The sequence below is a fragment of the Limanda limanda genome, chromosome 1, assembly GCF_963576545.1.
Source record: "Limanda limanda chromosome 1, fLimLim1.1, whole genome shotgun sequence".
Classification (NCBI taxonomy): Eukaryota; Metazoa; Chordata; class Actinopteri; order Pleuronectiformes; family Pleuronectidae; genus Limanda; species Limanda limanda.
Window position 1 is genome coordinate 21151943 of NC_083636.1, and position 13054 is coordinate 21164996.

The 13054-nt window shown below is 41.7% G+C and overlaps 1 protein-coding gene across 2 annotated transcripts in view; it reads right to left on the reverse strand.

Moving 5' to 3' along the window:
- Nucleotides 1–8375, reverse strand: part of abcc9 (ATP-binding cassette, sub-family C (CFTR/MRP), member 9) — a 28823-nt gene extending 20448 nt beyond the window's left edge. Inside the window, exons 1-15 of one of the 2 annotated variants that reach the window (XM_061080382.1) lie at nt 8273–8375; nt 5510–5678; nt 4552–4693; nt 4269–4390; nt 4023–4189; nt 3814–3915; nt 3478–3618; nt 3219–3401; nt 1925–2089; nt 1648–1803; nt 1434–1568; nt 965–1127; nt 827–867; nt 592–734; nt 143–251 (exon numbers count right to left, since the gene is read on the reverse strand). In XM_061080382.1, the coding sequence (XP_060936365.1) occupies nt 143–251; nt 592–734; nt 827–867; nt 965–1127; nt 1434–1568; nt 1648–1803; nt 1925–2089; nt 3219–3401; nt 3478–3618; nt 3814–3915; nt 4023–4189; nt 4269–4390; nt 4552–4693; nt 5510–5675 (1935 nt within the window). In that variant the 5' untranslated portion in view covers nt 5676–5678; nt 8273–8375. Of the gene's footprint in view, nt 1–142; nt 252–591; nt 735–826; nt 868–964; nt 1128–1433; nt 1569–1647; nt 1804–1924; nt 2090–3218; nt 3402–3477; nt 3619–3813; nt 3916–4022; nt 4190–4268; nt 4391–4551; nt 4694–5509; nt 5679–6375; nt 6440–8272 lie in introns of those variants that run through there. The other variant, XM_061080383.1, reaches the window with a different exon arrangement.
- Nucleotides 8376–13054: the final 4679 nt, after the last annotated feature.

Consider the following 13054-nt stretch of genomic DNA (forward strand, 5'->3'; position numbering starts at 1 on the left):
AGGGTTCGTGTGTTCAGGGTAACTGCTGCTTCTAAGCATGTCTCACCTAAATTTGCTGTAAAATGAAACCTGATGATTCATTCTACAATAAAAATGATCATTCCTCAGTTTTGTCGATTGATCTGGAATCAGCGAGACTCACCATCCCGAGGTTCTTTTTTCCTGCTTCAAAGGAAACGGACATGTCTCCATTTCTCCAGCTGTCGTCTCCAATTTCGTCGCTCTGAAGAAACTCACCGAGCTTCTCGACACTGCAACGCACACACACACACACACACAGACACACACAGACACATACACACAGATAAGTGTAATTGTGACGATACCAGTAATCTCTGAGGAGTTTAAAGTTTCTCTTCACTGCCGTCAAGTTTGTTCCATGTTCCTTTAATTAGATTTAGAGTCTCATCCACTTTCCTTGTTTAGTCAGATCCATATTCTTTCTCTCTCTCTCTCGCTCTCCCCCTCTCTCTCTCTCTCAGAACAGCTTTACCATTAAGAGTTTGGCAATTTACAGTAAGAATCGACACAAAAAGACACAGCAGCTTGTACAGAGGTTATTTTGAGACGTACTCCTCCACCAGCACTCACCTGACCAGAGCCTTCACAGCGAACCGGACCACGGTGGAGAGCAGGAAGAGCGGAGTGACCAGGATGTGGAACAGCGCCAGGGCTGCGAAGGCCTCAGAAGGACCGGGAACGGTTTTATTCAGGTACTGATGAGTCACAAACGTCTACAACAGGATTTAAACGTTACATTGTGGTTTAAGAAAGCAAAAAGTTAGATATGAGTTAGATATGAGTACAACAAGTAAAACTGTCCTACCGATAGAACGGCAGCAATGGGGATCGCAGCATTCATGAAAACTGCACACAGGGAAAAACGTTTTTTATTTTACTTTCACATTTTACCAGGGAGATAATAAAGTATAACTCCAGACGAATGTGACAATTTCCATCCTACTGGACATGGACGTGTAGAAAGCGAAGGTCCTGAGGCTGGTGAGCTCTTTGCCTCTGGTCTCCTCCACACTGTCAGAGAAGATGTTCTCCCAGGCGTAGAGCTTCAGCAGCTTTATACCCTTCAGGATCTCTGTGGTCTTCTTCAGACGATCGGTCGAGTGATCCTGAAAGAGATTCATACGAGGTCACTTTCCCCTTTAACCACTGAAATCTAATCCATTCATCTTCAACTCTAAGTGACATCTGGTAAAAATGTTGAGACTTGAGATATCGTGTTCAAGACTAGGCGTTGTTATTGAGGCTTCCTTATTGAGGCGTTCTTATTGACACGTTCTTATTGAGGCATTCTTAAAATAACATGTTCACAAGGCAGAAAAACATGAAGTTACATGAGGTCTTCGTAACCTTGACCTTTGACCACCAACCAGGAGATATGATGTATATCAAAACAATGTTGCTATACTTCTTACTAGTGTGGTTTTCTGTGTGTCGGCCAGCTTGGTGGCGATGAGGTATTGTATCGGAGCCAGCAGAACTATGACGGCCGCGCCCACCAGCGCACTCCAGCCCAGTAAATAGTAGAGCAGGATCACTCCCATCACAATCTGCAGCAGAGGGGAGAGGAAATAAGTCTTCACACAAACATCCCTTCGGTGCATTAGGAGATTTAAAATGAACTCCCACCTGAACGGGCATGGCCCAAAGGTTTGGGCAGAGGAAGAGGAACCACATTAGCTGGTTGGTCTCTATAGCAACCAGGTTGTTGATCTGCCCGAGCGTCATCTCGCCCATGGACAAGTTGGAGGTGGACAGACGCAGGATTTTGTTGTAAATCATCGCCTGATCAATGAGAAAATAGGAGAATACAAGAACACATTATTATTATTAGAGCTGGGTTAAGAAAGAACACGTACATGTGCCCACAGGGGGCGACACAACCCCCCTTATATGTTTCACTCACCAGCAGGGCTCCGCGCAGGTTGATGCCTGTTTCTATGCTGACGTAGTACGAGGCCTGTAAGAAGGTCCTCTGCAGGATTAAAGCCAGGAAGAGGAGGACGGCCAGGACGGACGGGTTCTGCAGCAGCTTAGCGGAGGACAAGAAGGGGACGCCGAAGTGGATTTCCTACAAAACACACAGAAAACACGTGGAATACATAAATCTAATCAGTTCATCTGTGAGTCCTAGTGACAATTTGTCCCATATTTTAAAGGATTTCCTCACAGGGCCCCGGAGATGTTGTGTTCACAAGGCAAAAACATATTTTTGATGTGTTCCAGTTCCCTATATCCCAATGGTCGCTCTATATATGAATATATACATAAACATATTATATGTATATGATAAAACACACACACACACACACACACACTGTGGTTGTGACGCTCAGCAGGGCCTCCCTCTGTTCTCATCGGACCCAGAGTGTGAAGCGATTGGAAACTTTTCCGTGTCACTGAGAAATGCAGCCGGGCTCTGCTCTGTCTCTCCGCTGCCCATTAAGTCCACTTTACCAGACGCACGCAGCCGACAACAGCTCGCACTCAACATCATCCGGAGCCACGTCTGGGCGGTGGGGGGGGGGGGGGGGGGGGGGGGGGGCAGCTGCTCTGCCTCTTGAGGAGAACGGGTCTGAGACCAGTGGATGTTTGAGATCGGCTCTGCCAGCGTCTGTTCTGCTGCCAAATGGACCTTGTGTGTAAACGTGTCTGTTCTCTCTCCGTCTCACTCACCCTCTCTATTAGAAGACAAATGAGTGATGATTCAAATGTTGCTCTATGACCCTGAAGAGTCGGTTTTGAACTTTGATGTTGAGCCAAATCAACGCTGATGAATTTAGTCCATATACAAAACGTATAGTTATTTATAAAGCACACGTTTGATTTGCAGGACCCACACGTGTGTTAATGCTCGACTGTGGGCGTGTCCGACGCCTGTATGTGTCCTGTGTGCGTGATGTCAACACCCAGCGCATTACGACATTACAGGCATATTATCACGTCAGATACAGCTTCTCCTTCACACACACACACAGACACACTCGCTCAGACACACACACACAGGTGTTGACATGATGATTGTGACCAACGCCTTGGTAACATCACACTGGGAGTGAGTCATTGATCGGCTGGATCCTGACATCATCACTAACAGGCAGAAAACAAATCTGTGTGTGTGTATGTGTGTGTGTCAGATGACGTTGTACTAATTTGCGGTTAAACTATAATAAAATTATCGAATGTAAACACTGTGGTACCGTCATTTGTGACGTGGTGTTGTCGCCCTCCATGTTCTTCACAATGCCGGCGATGCAGAGTGGCCCGGCGAAGCCCAGCAGGTCGGCCAGGTAGCGGAAGGTGCTGCTGAGCAGGATGGGACGTCCGAACGCCCGGTACACAGAGCGCCAGATCGACGGGGATCGATTCGGATCCTCCGCTGTCTGCGTGGAGAGAGAGAAGCTGAAAACATGAAGCTGGAGCTGGAGGGAGATCAGGTGATTGTCTCCACCTGCTCACCTTCTGGTCCTCGTAGGCGTCTTTGAGCCGCAGGTAGTTGGTGAGCGCTCTCATGGCGATGGGCAGCTTGCCGATCTTCCTCAGCTCTATCGGCCTTTTATGGGCTCCCATGATGAGAGGGTTCATCCACCAATATGTCGCCTAAAAATGTGCCAAGAATTCGGATTATTTTTACAAGGAATCGCTCTAAAAACCATAGTCACAGCCAAAGTTCTTTTTGAGACATTAACATTAGGTTTGGCTGTTGGAAATAAGTCACATAAATAATTGAAATTCGCTCTTTAAGACTCATATTTTCGACCTGTCGACGCAGGATGTTAAAAATGTTTACAGTACCTTGGAGAGCAAGTTGACAAACGGCTGCAGGAAGCGAACGCCCAAATCCTGCAAATCTTCTGGTGGCTTCACCTTTTGAGGGTTGGCGAAGAACACGTATTTCTACAGCGAGACACAAGGAGACATGAGAATCATCTATTAGTTCACAAGCACTGGCATTATTCCTCCTGCTGCATTCAACACATTTGAGTTTATTCAGGTTCACTCACCCTGACTCTGATGACGTTGATCTCCACGGCCATCAGGAGTCCGTACAGGATCACAAACAGGGCTGTGATACAGAACCTCAGGTGCCGTGGTCCCACGTTGTACTCTGCATACTTCACCAGCTTGATTGTCTTGCTGATGAACGCCAGCACCCAGTAAATGAAAAGAACTGTCCGGGGAAAACACACCTTAAATAATGTGAAGTTGAATGTTACAAAAAACCTGAGATAAAGTAATTAAACACTCACAAAGCAGCAGTTTGGGAAAGTTGGACGTCTCTATGTTGTGGTAATAAACCACAGACGTTGTCGCCGCTACAAAACCCATGAACGCAGGCATGTACAGATGCAGGTTGTTTGTTTCCATCGTCCTACAGACAAAACAAAAACCAGAGATGATGTGAAAAATGACAAGACAAGACAACACATTACAGGAACTCAGTGAATAACAGGTGAAAATACTTCTAATAACACATAAAATAACATAATACTGTGTAAATAAAACATGTATCGGGGGGGGGGGGGGGCTCACTTGGTAGAGACGATGCCTTCTGCGAACTCGCAGACGTGGACGAACAGCAGCGAGAAGGTGAGGATCCATCTCATGTTGTGTCCGGGGAAATGAAGCCACGTGTTGTGATGGATCTGGACCTTCGAGCTTTGACTTCCCCAACCTGACAAACAGACCATAATGTTTCTGCCTCTGGCCGCTGGCTGTCACCGGCACGGAGAAATACAATCAGTCTCTTCAAAATAAAACAGCGATGACGGATTAAGAAGGAAGTATTTCACTGAGAGATCGCTAGATAGATCTCTGAACTCACTAATCCAAACTTAACTGCTCCTCAAAGCTGCTTAATGTTCACACTGGAAGAGTGTGTGTGTGTGTGTGAGTAACACATCTTCTTCGTTCACCAGTCGGTCACATGATTTCTGCTGTTTTTGTTGTTTAAATGTATTTTCTTGAATAATAATCCCTTATGAAATGAATGTTGTTAACTAACTCATATAGAGAAACAGCAGAACTATTATCCATCCGTCTTCTACTCTCATCACACAGGGCTGCAGTCTATCCCAGCATGCACTGGGGCAGCCTCGGCTCTGGTTACTGAGCCAGAACACAAACAAACAGAAAACCAAGTGCACTACTCCCGATATTTGATAATTACTTGTATTAAAAAATTCATGAGTAAAGATCCTGAACTCTGCATTAGTCCGACAGCTGCGCTCCCGTCTGAGACTCTCCAGCAGAGGCTTAAGCAGGAAACACTAAACGTCTGTCAGAACAGACACACAACACAGACTGAGTCATGAAAGACACACAAACTCCTCTGTGAACTTTGTTCTGATCCATAACACACTGATCCACCTACAGCAGCTGGTCAGAACAACAATCTGATCCCAGGTTCCCAATTAATAACTTCTGCGCTAAACCTCGAAACCAAGAAGCAAACTCAAAATGTTTGTGCATGTTTTATGCTCTTACTCACCGATGAAGAGGATGGGGAAGGTGATGAAGAGCAGGAACACATGAGGAACCAGGTTGAGAGCGTCCACGAAGCAGCCATTGTTCAACACACCCCCCCTCACGCTGTAGGCATCAACACTGACGTTGTTGCCGCAAAACGACAAGCCCTCGTCCTCCGGTCGCTCCATGACCTCCAGGGAAAACACACATTCATTCACCATTATTCTCAGAAATCAAAAGAACTGGATATGAATTCAGCCCCGAGCTCATGATGCATTCAGGTGAACATGCGTGTGTGGAAGGGAAACAAGTCATTAACAGTTGTTACGAAGCAGAGACTCGAGCTCAGGTTGATCTTTAATGAACTGTTCAGAGCTCAGAGCTGATTCTAACGTCACAGACGGACGAGATGAGCTGAAAGTCAGAAGTTCTCGTTCCAACTGTTCAAGGGAGAAGCTTCAAACAGCAACATCATGATCTGAAAATATGAATCTGTCCTTTTACAAAATCAATGATTCTCTACGAGAGCCCGACTGATATTTGAGGCCAATGCCAATACTTGGGAGTAAAGATTTTCTGATTCCAACTCTGAAACATCTTATAAATACTTATTTTATTGACATCGGATTTTTTTGTTTCAATATCTTCAATTTCAGCAAAAATGTTGATAATTTAGTTTGATCTAAAACTGGTGGAAACATGGATTTGATGCTACAACTAAAATGAAAATGAAAAAAGATAAATGTTCTCTAAGCTTTTACTAAAACAACAACTGCCAAAATAAAAACATTTTAAAACAGGTGGCTCACACAGACGTTAAACTCATTCACACACAAGTTAAAATGAGTTGTTAAGTTCAATTTAAATTGACAACATGAAGTTTCTCACCTCAGAGAAAAGTAATAATCCTTAGTGACTCATTCCTCAAAAACGTTTTTTCTTCAGAAAACAGAGAGAAGGAGGAAGAGGAGTAAAGAAAGAATTTTACAGTGAGAAGAAGTGAGCAGAGAAAAGTGAATTATTTTTAGCCTCGTAACAGAATCAGCTGCTCTGCATTCTGCTGCCACATCAGGTGAAACTGCAGAGAACGAGACAGCAGGCTTCCGCTGAGCTCTTCACAATAAAACACTCACACAGAGTTTTACTGAGTAAAATTAAAGTGCAGCTCTAAGATTATTAAATGCAGAATACACCCTCCAAGTAACTGGTATGAACAAGCATTTTTATCATAACATATCAATTGACGGACATTATGAGGTTGTTAATTAATTTAATGTCAATCTTTACACGTCAGAAAATGAAGTAAAAAATCAGCAGTACTTTAAAAAAGATGTCAGTTAATATTTCATCAATCAATCAAAATACCAGTATCCTGTCTACCTTGTACCTTTGACTGCACTATGTTGCTTACTTACTTACATGTTGTGTTACTTATGTTGCATGTGAACTTATTGTGAACTTAAATAATACCTTATTTTATTTTTATTTATTTTGAACCCAATCCTCCTTTGCTTGCCTTCTATCGTTTTTTCACATGACTGCGTTTTCTCCCTCGTCCCAAAGAAAAAGTACTTTATTTTGAAAGTATGAAAGTTATTTATTCCGGTAACAGCTTGTGAAACTTTATCCAACACTCTTCTCATATTTCCAAACTTGTACCAGTGAAGAGGAGGAAGAGGAGGAGGAGGAGGAAGAGGAGGAGGTTTATTATGGTCTCCTTCCCCAACTGACATGTCACTGACATACAAGTTACCTCATCTGGTCACAGCTCTGACGTCATGACCTCCCCCTGTGACCTCATCACTTTCAAGATTTCAACTTTTGAAGATTGAATGTTTTTTAAAAGCAGAATACAATAAAATGTATTTAATGAGTCTGATGATCAATATTTTACAAGACATGACTCAGGATTGAAGCTTTTAAATATTTAAAGAGACGGTTATATTTATAACACTTTTTTATTATTAATGCATATTAAACAATGCTTGTTTTTGAAAATAACAGTTTCACACGTGTATTAATATTTGAACAGATTTACAGTCTCTGGAGCAGATTTCATTCACGAACCTAAAACCATCACAGAGGATGAAGGGTTGTCACGTGAACGCGCTTTGTTTTTTCTGCATTTAAAAACCTGGAACGAGCACGATCCTGCACAGCTGCATGTGTTGTCATTGTTATATGATGCAACTCAAAAATATTAATAAAGAATCAATGAAGCAATAATAAACCGATCTGGTGCTTTTCACACATCCAGGATCTACACTGTGATTGTCACCTTGGATTGTGGTAAACAAAACTCCATTAGCAAACAAGTATATTAAAGATTTTTACACGTGTAGACAAATGTAAATACTCGTGACACGTCTCTCAATGTATTAAATGAAATAAGCGAGACTCAACTCTTGTATTCGGCACACACAAGAAGAACGTAAGAGGTTATAATCCAGTTTAACTTTCAACTTTTTGAACTGTTCCGCCTACATTTCAGCAGCTTCATTCCACCACAGGCGACCACATCCTTCGTTAACCGCGACATAGACCAACGTCAATCAAGCTCGTGTTTTGATAAAAATCCACTTGCACGGTGGGTTTAGTTAAAGCCGAAGTGTGGATTTATCTTTTGTCGATTCGTATTTAACATTAAGTCGCATTTTTAATGATGAAAACTGTCTGGTTCGGGCTCCGTGTCTTTCACATGGAGGGCACCGAACTGACAACGTCGCCGAGATGCTGTCGCCTGGTTGTGTAGGAGAGAGAGGGGGGGGAGGAGGAGATGCCTTACCCGGCCTGTGGTGCACGGAGCTCGGCTTGTCCTCCGGTCAAACGTCCGCTGGTCGACTCTTGTCTCCGGTGCAGGTTTCGACTGAAGGACCGGGGACAGGAGACACCGAGAAACACATGGAGTGTCCTCACGTCAGATGTGGTGATATGGTGCTGCAGCTACACACACACACACCCACACAAACACACGCACACGCACGGATCTGGAGGCTGTATCCAGACACATTTCTCTTCATGCATGAAAACATCAAGAGGGGAATGTAGGTCAAATTAAAGCCGAATAGCAGAACTGAGCTTGTATTTTCTAAATGTACAGTGAGACTCGGGCAGCTGCAGCAGAAACTGTGTGAGGAGCCTTTTCAATATAAATCAATGAAATATCATCTGAGGATCTGAACTGGAGAAGAGTCACAGGCTGAACATCCAAGATTCTGCAGAATGACCTCAATGCATTTTAATATCAAATGTGACACACGTCTATTTCTAGATCTTTCAGATGATTGAGACGGTTTCTTCTAACAGGTGCAGCTTAGAAATATAATATATTTGACAAATTGTTTCTATTAAAACCCCTTCGAACCTGAGCTGCATTTATTGTGAAGCACATTTGATTTATTTACAGCTGCAAACAGGAAGGGGGCGCTGTTCATTCAAAAACTCTCAAAATGAGCTTCAGACCCTGGAGATTGAAAATCGAGCCAAAAGTCACATTCTTGAGGTTTTAAGAATATTAATATTTAGAATATTAATATCAAGAATCTTAATACTAAGATTCTTAATATTAACATTATTATCACTATGACTTTTTTCCAATACGATAGTAATAAATATTAAAGGTGCAGTGTGTAGAATTCCCTCTTTGAAAAAGTGTGATATAATTCTCATATCTACGTTATAATACTGTGTAGTAAGTCGGATGTTTTAGTTACGGTACAATGAGCTTTATATATATGTGTAAATATCTTCACCACAACGACACGTCACCATGTTGCTACGGACGCCCGCAGCAGACACACCAGTTAGAGGAGGCATCTCGTTTTTGAGAAGCTGCCTGATGAAGAAGAACCCTGGGAAGAACTTGACCTTTAACCCTTAACATACACACACACACACGACCATCATCGGATGGAGTCATGATTGAGAATAATTCATCTTGTGAACTATATTAACCTGATCACATTAAACATGACGTAGATATGAGATGAGAGGGGTTTAACTTGTGTGACCATTGATTACTTTGTTGTTTGCGTGTTTGTGTGTTGTCCTGCATCCATGAGATGTGTGTGTGTGTGTTTGTCCTCCACAGCGTGAGAAAGCTCTCTCATGAGGTTAGTGTTTGACCGACACGCCGCCCCAGAACAGGAAGTGGGGAGCGTTCCCCTCTTTCTAGGACACACACACACACACACACACACACACACACACACACACACACACACACACACACACACACACACACACACACACACACACGAGGAACTGTTTCAATGTGAAAAACATGACGTCCTAATTATAACTCACAGCTCAACATGAACCTATAACTCATTCTACTGATTTTTTGAATCATAAGTCTAACAAAGTCACTGTTTTTTCAAAATTGTTAATTTAAGATGTCTTCAGCATCATCAAAGAAAAATTCTGACTTTCTCTTAATATTTTTCTCTGAAAATTGTCCTTGTTTTAAAAAAAACTGCCTCAGTTTGTAAAGATATCCACAGTTTTATAATAAACATAATAAAGTGAAGACATTTTGAAAAGAAAGAAACAATTTTTTTTAAATAATTTTCCTCAAAAAGTCTCTACACTCACTATGTGAGTGGTCCTCACAAAGGTGGAAGAGACCAACACACACACACAGATGAGCCATTAGTCTCTACTGCCCCCCTCTGGACACTGGCTGACACTGACGTCAAACAGTTTCTTCACCTGCTGCTGCGTCACAATAACTCAAACTTTTAAAATAAACTTTAATAAACTAAATTCATCTTCATCGTGTGAAGTCTTCATCATCATCATCATCATCCTGCTCAGAGCCTGATTTCCTGTGACACCTGAAGGTCAATGTGACGTTGAGGTTTGACGTAGAAGATATTAAATGTAAAGAGACATGAAGATAATTATCTCCACCAATGGTCTCATTTTATAAAATGTACTTATTTTAAATGTTCCCTTTTTTGTTATCATCTTATATATTTTAAAATATCTTCCTAATATTTTCAATTCATATGTTTAGTCACATCTTTGATTTAAATCTTTTGAGCCACATTGAGTCAATGCTCGTCAGATGAAATATGTTCTTTAAATAAACCTGATTTGTTAAGTTCAAATATTCTATAGAACAAATTTCCATTTATTTGTATGTGCAGCTAGTTTTCACTCTTATGTGGCCTGTTTACCTGATGTGCACTTCAACCACCGCTATATACCTTCAGTAAATTGGGTGGAAAAGCAGCATAACAGACAGAGAACAGACCTCAGGGCAAGTTAGTGACACGATAGAGCTGCAGTGGAAGTTATTTACTGATTTTAAACTCACAGAGAACCGCACCTGACTCCTCCTCTGACTCCTTCTTCATCTTCATCATCATCTTCTTCTCCTCCTCCTCCTCCATCTTCATCTTCTTCTTCTCCTCCTCCTCCTGCAGGGGTCACTCTCATGATGGACTTCTTCTTCTTCTTCTTCTTCTTCTTCTTCTTCTTCTTCTTCTTCTTCTTCTTCTTCTTCTTCTTCTTCTTCTTCTTCTTCTTCTTCTTGATTTCAGCTCGACGAGTAAACGCATTACTCACATAGACTGTACATACGCACCTTGCGTAATCAGTGTAAAGGACGTACAGGTGTGCCAGTGGTCACTTGAAGTGATGTCACCCCTTTGATCAGAGTCTTCACACTTTTACTTTAAGTCACATGTTAGAGTAAAGTAAAAGTCTTTATGACCCTTTAATGTTTCTTTAAACCATATCATCACATTTGTGGGCAAATAAGATTTTTAATCACTTTGTTAAACTGTTGTTGTATTTGATTGACAGTTGTCACAGACACAAGCAACTCACACACTCCAACAGAATGAAACTTGTAGTTTGTGTTAAACTAACCAGGAAACAAACATCATTTAGTGTGTTGTGTTTCTCTGGCCTCAGTGTGTTGATCACAGATGAAATCCACAGCTACTGTAACATCACACGTACAGATTCTTATTTCTTTGGGAAACTGAGCTGATCGAGCTTCTCACTTTTCAGCCTTGTGCAAAAATATGATCAGACAGGACGTTCTGCGTTCACACGTCTCCGGGTGTCCAAGTCAGAATCCACCAATGACGGAGGAGGTGGAGCAGCCATTTCAGATTTGTATTCGTGTTAAAAATTTATTTACAGATGAAGGTATTCAGTGACAAACCATTTTTCAAGGAGTTAATGGCCACGGCAAGCGATGAGACGTACAATGGTTGAGTATGAAGCTCTAAATCAACCGAACATCAAACGGTACACATGGTAAAATAAATAAACAAATGTACTAAATCCTTCTTGTCGTGTCAGGATGCAGATCTGTTGCTAGGACACGGAAATTCTGTCAGAGGAACCTTTCACACCTGATATTTAGGTTCAGAACAAACTGAAAAGTCTGAAGCTCAGAATCAGGGGCGACATAGGCGGTTGCCTAGGGTGAAAAATGTCGAGAGGGCGGCACAAGAGACTGAATTCAGGCCACTACGCTGCCATGGGTGGAACCAGGACACCAGTGGACACAGGAGCTGGGTCCGAACTCATGGGTACGTTTGGCAGGCTGTCGTGTTGGCAGGACTTCAACCACCTATTCATTGCACAATATCTAATAATATGTACATTTAAAAACAAAAATGAACCATAACCATTTCAAATTAAATCTATTTAAAAAAAAATTAATTAAATTAAATAAAAAAAATTAAATTAAATTAAATTTTTAAAAAAACTAAAAGAACGCATATCCTGGGCAGAAGACCATTGCCAGATCCTGCGCAGAAGCCCATGCGCAGAAATCTACTGCGCAAATCCATAATTTCAATGTTCATAGTATAATATATTTGGCAATTAGTAGGCGATTGAAATCCTGCCAATTTTAAGAGTTCAGTATATATCTGGCATGAAGATAAGAAAGCTTGGAGTTCAAACCCACGACCTTCATGTTGAAGAATGACCACTCTACCCACTAGGCCAAACCGCCTGCCGACTCTAGTTAGGAACTAAGCACTTTAAGAAGATTATCGTGTGTGTGTGTCCGTTTCATTCTATGCTGCTTTTTACACACACCACAGAAAAAATATTTTCTACTTTACTACCTTACTTAAAAGTTACTGGATGCACAAAAAGAGAAAAACAAACCTTGACAACAACAACCTCACAACAGTCCCTCATAGCAGCATGATGCATACAAAGAGAAGTATAAAAACCTACTCATTTTGGCAGCATAGTGGGGACATTTGCTGATGTCACCATCCGTGGCTCCGTGGACAGGCAAGCCAGCATCTAAAACATCCTCTTGGATGGGCTCCCTGTGTGAACAGACACGCTGCGGTGACAGACTGCGGTTAGAGTCAAAGATGAATCAAAAAAAGATTAAATTATCAGGTGCACAATTCAGAAAGAACAATATAGAGGTAAGAATCACCCCGATTGTGAACATCATTAATGTTTATTTTTGTCGACATGACATGATATGCTATCAGTACAGCTGATTTCAGACTCTTTATATTTTTTGTTATATATTTTTATTGTTTTTTTATAGCTTACAGTTTTGTCTGCCTGTGTG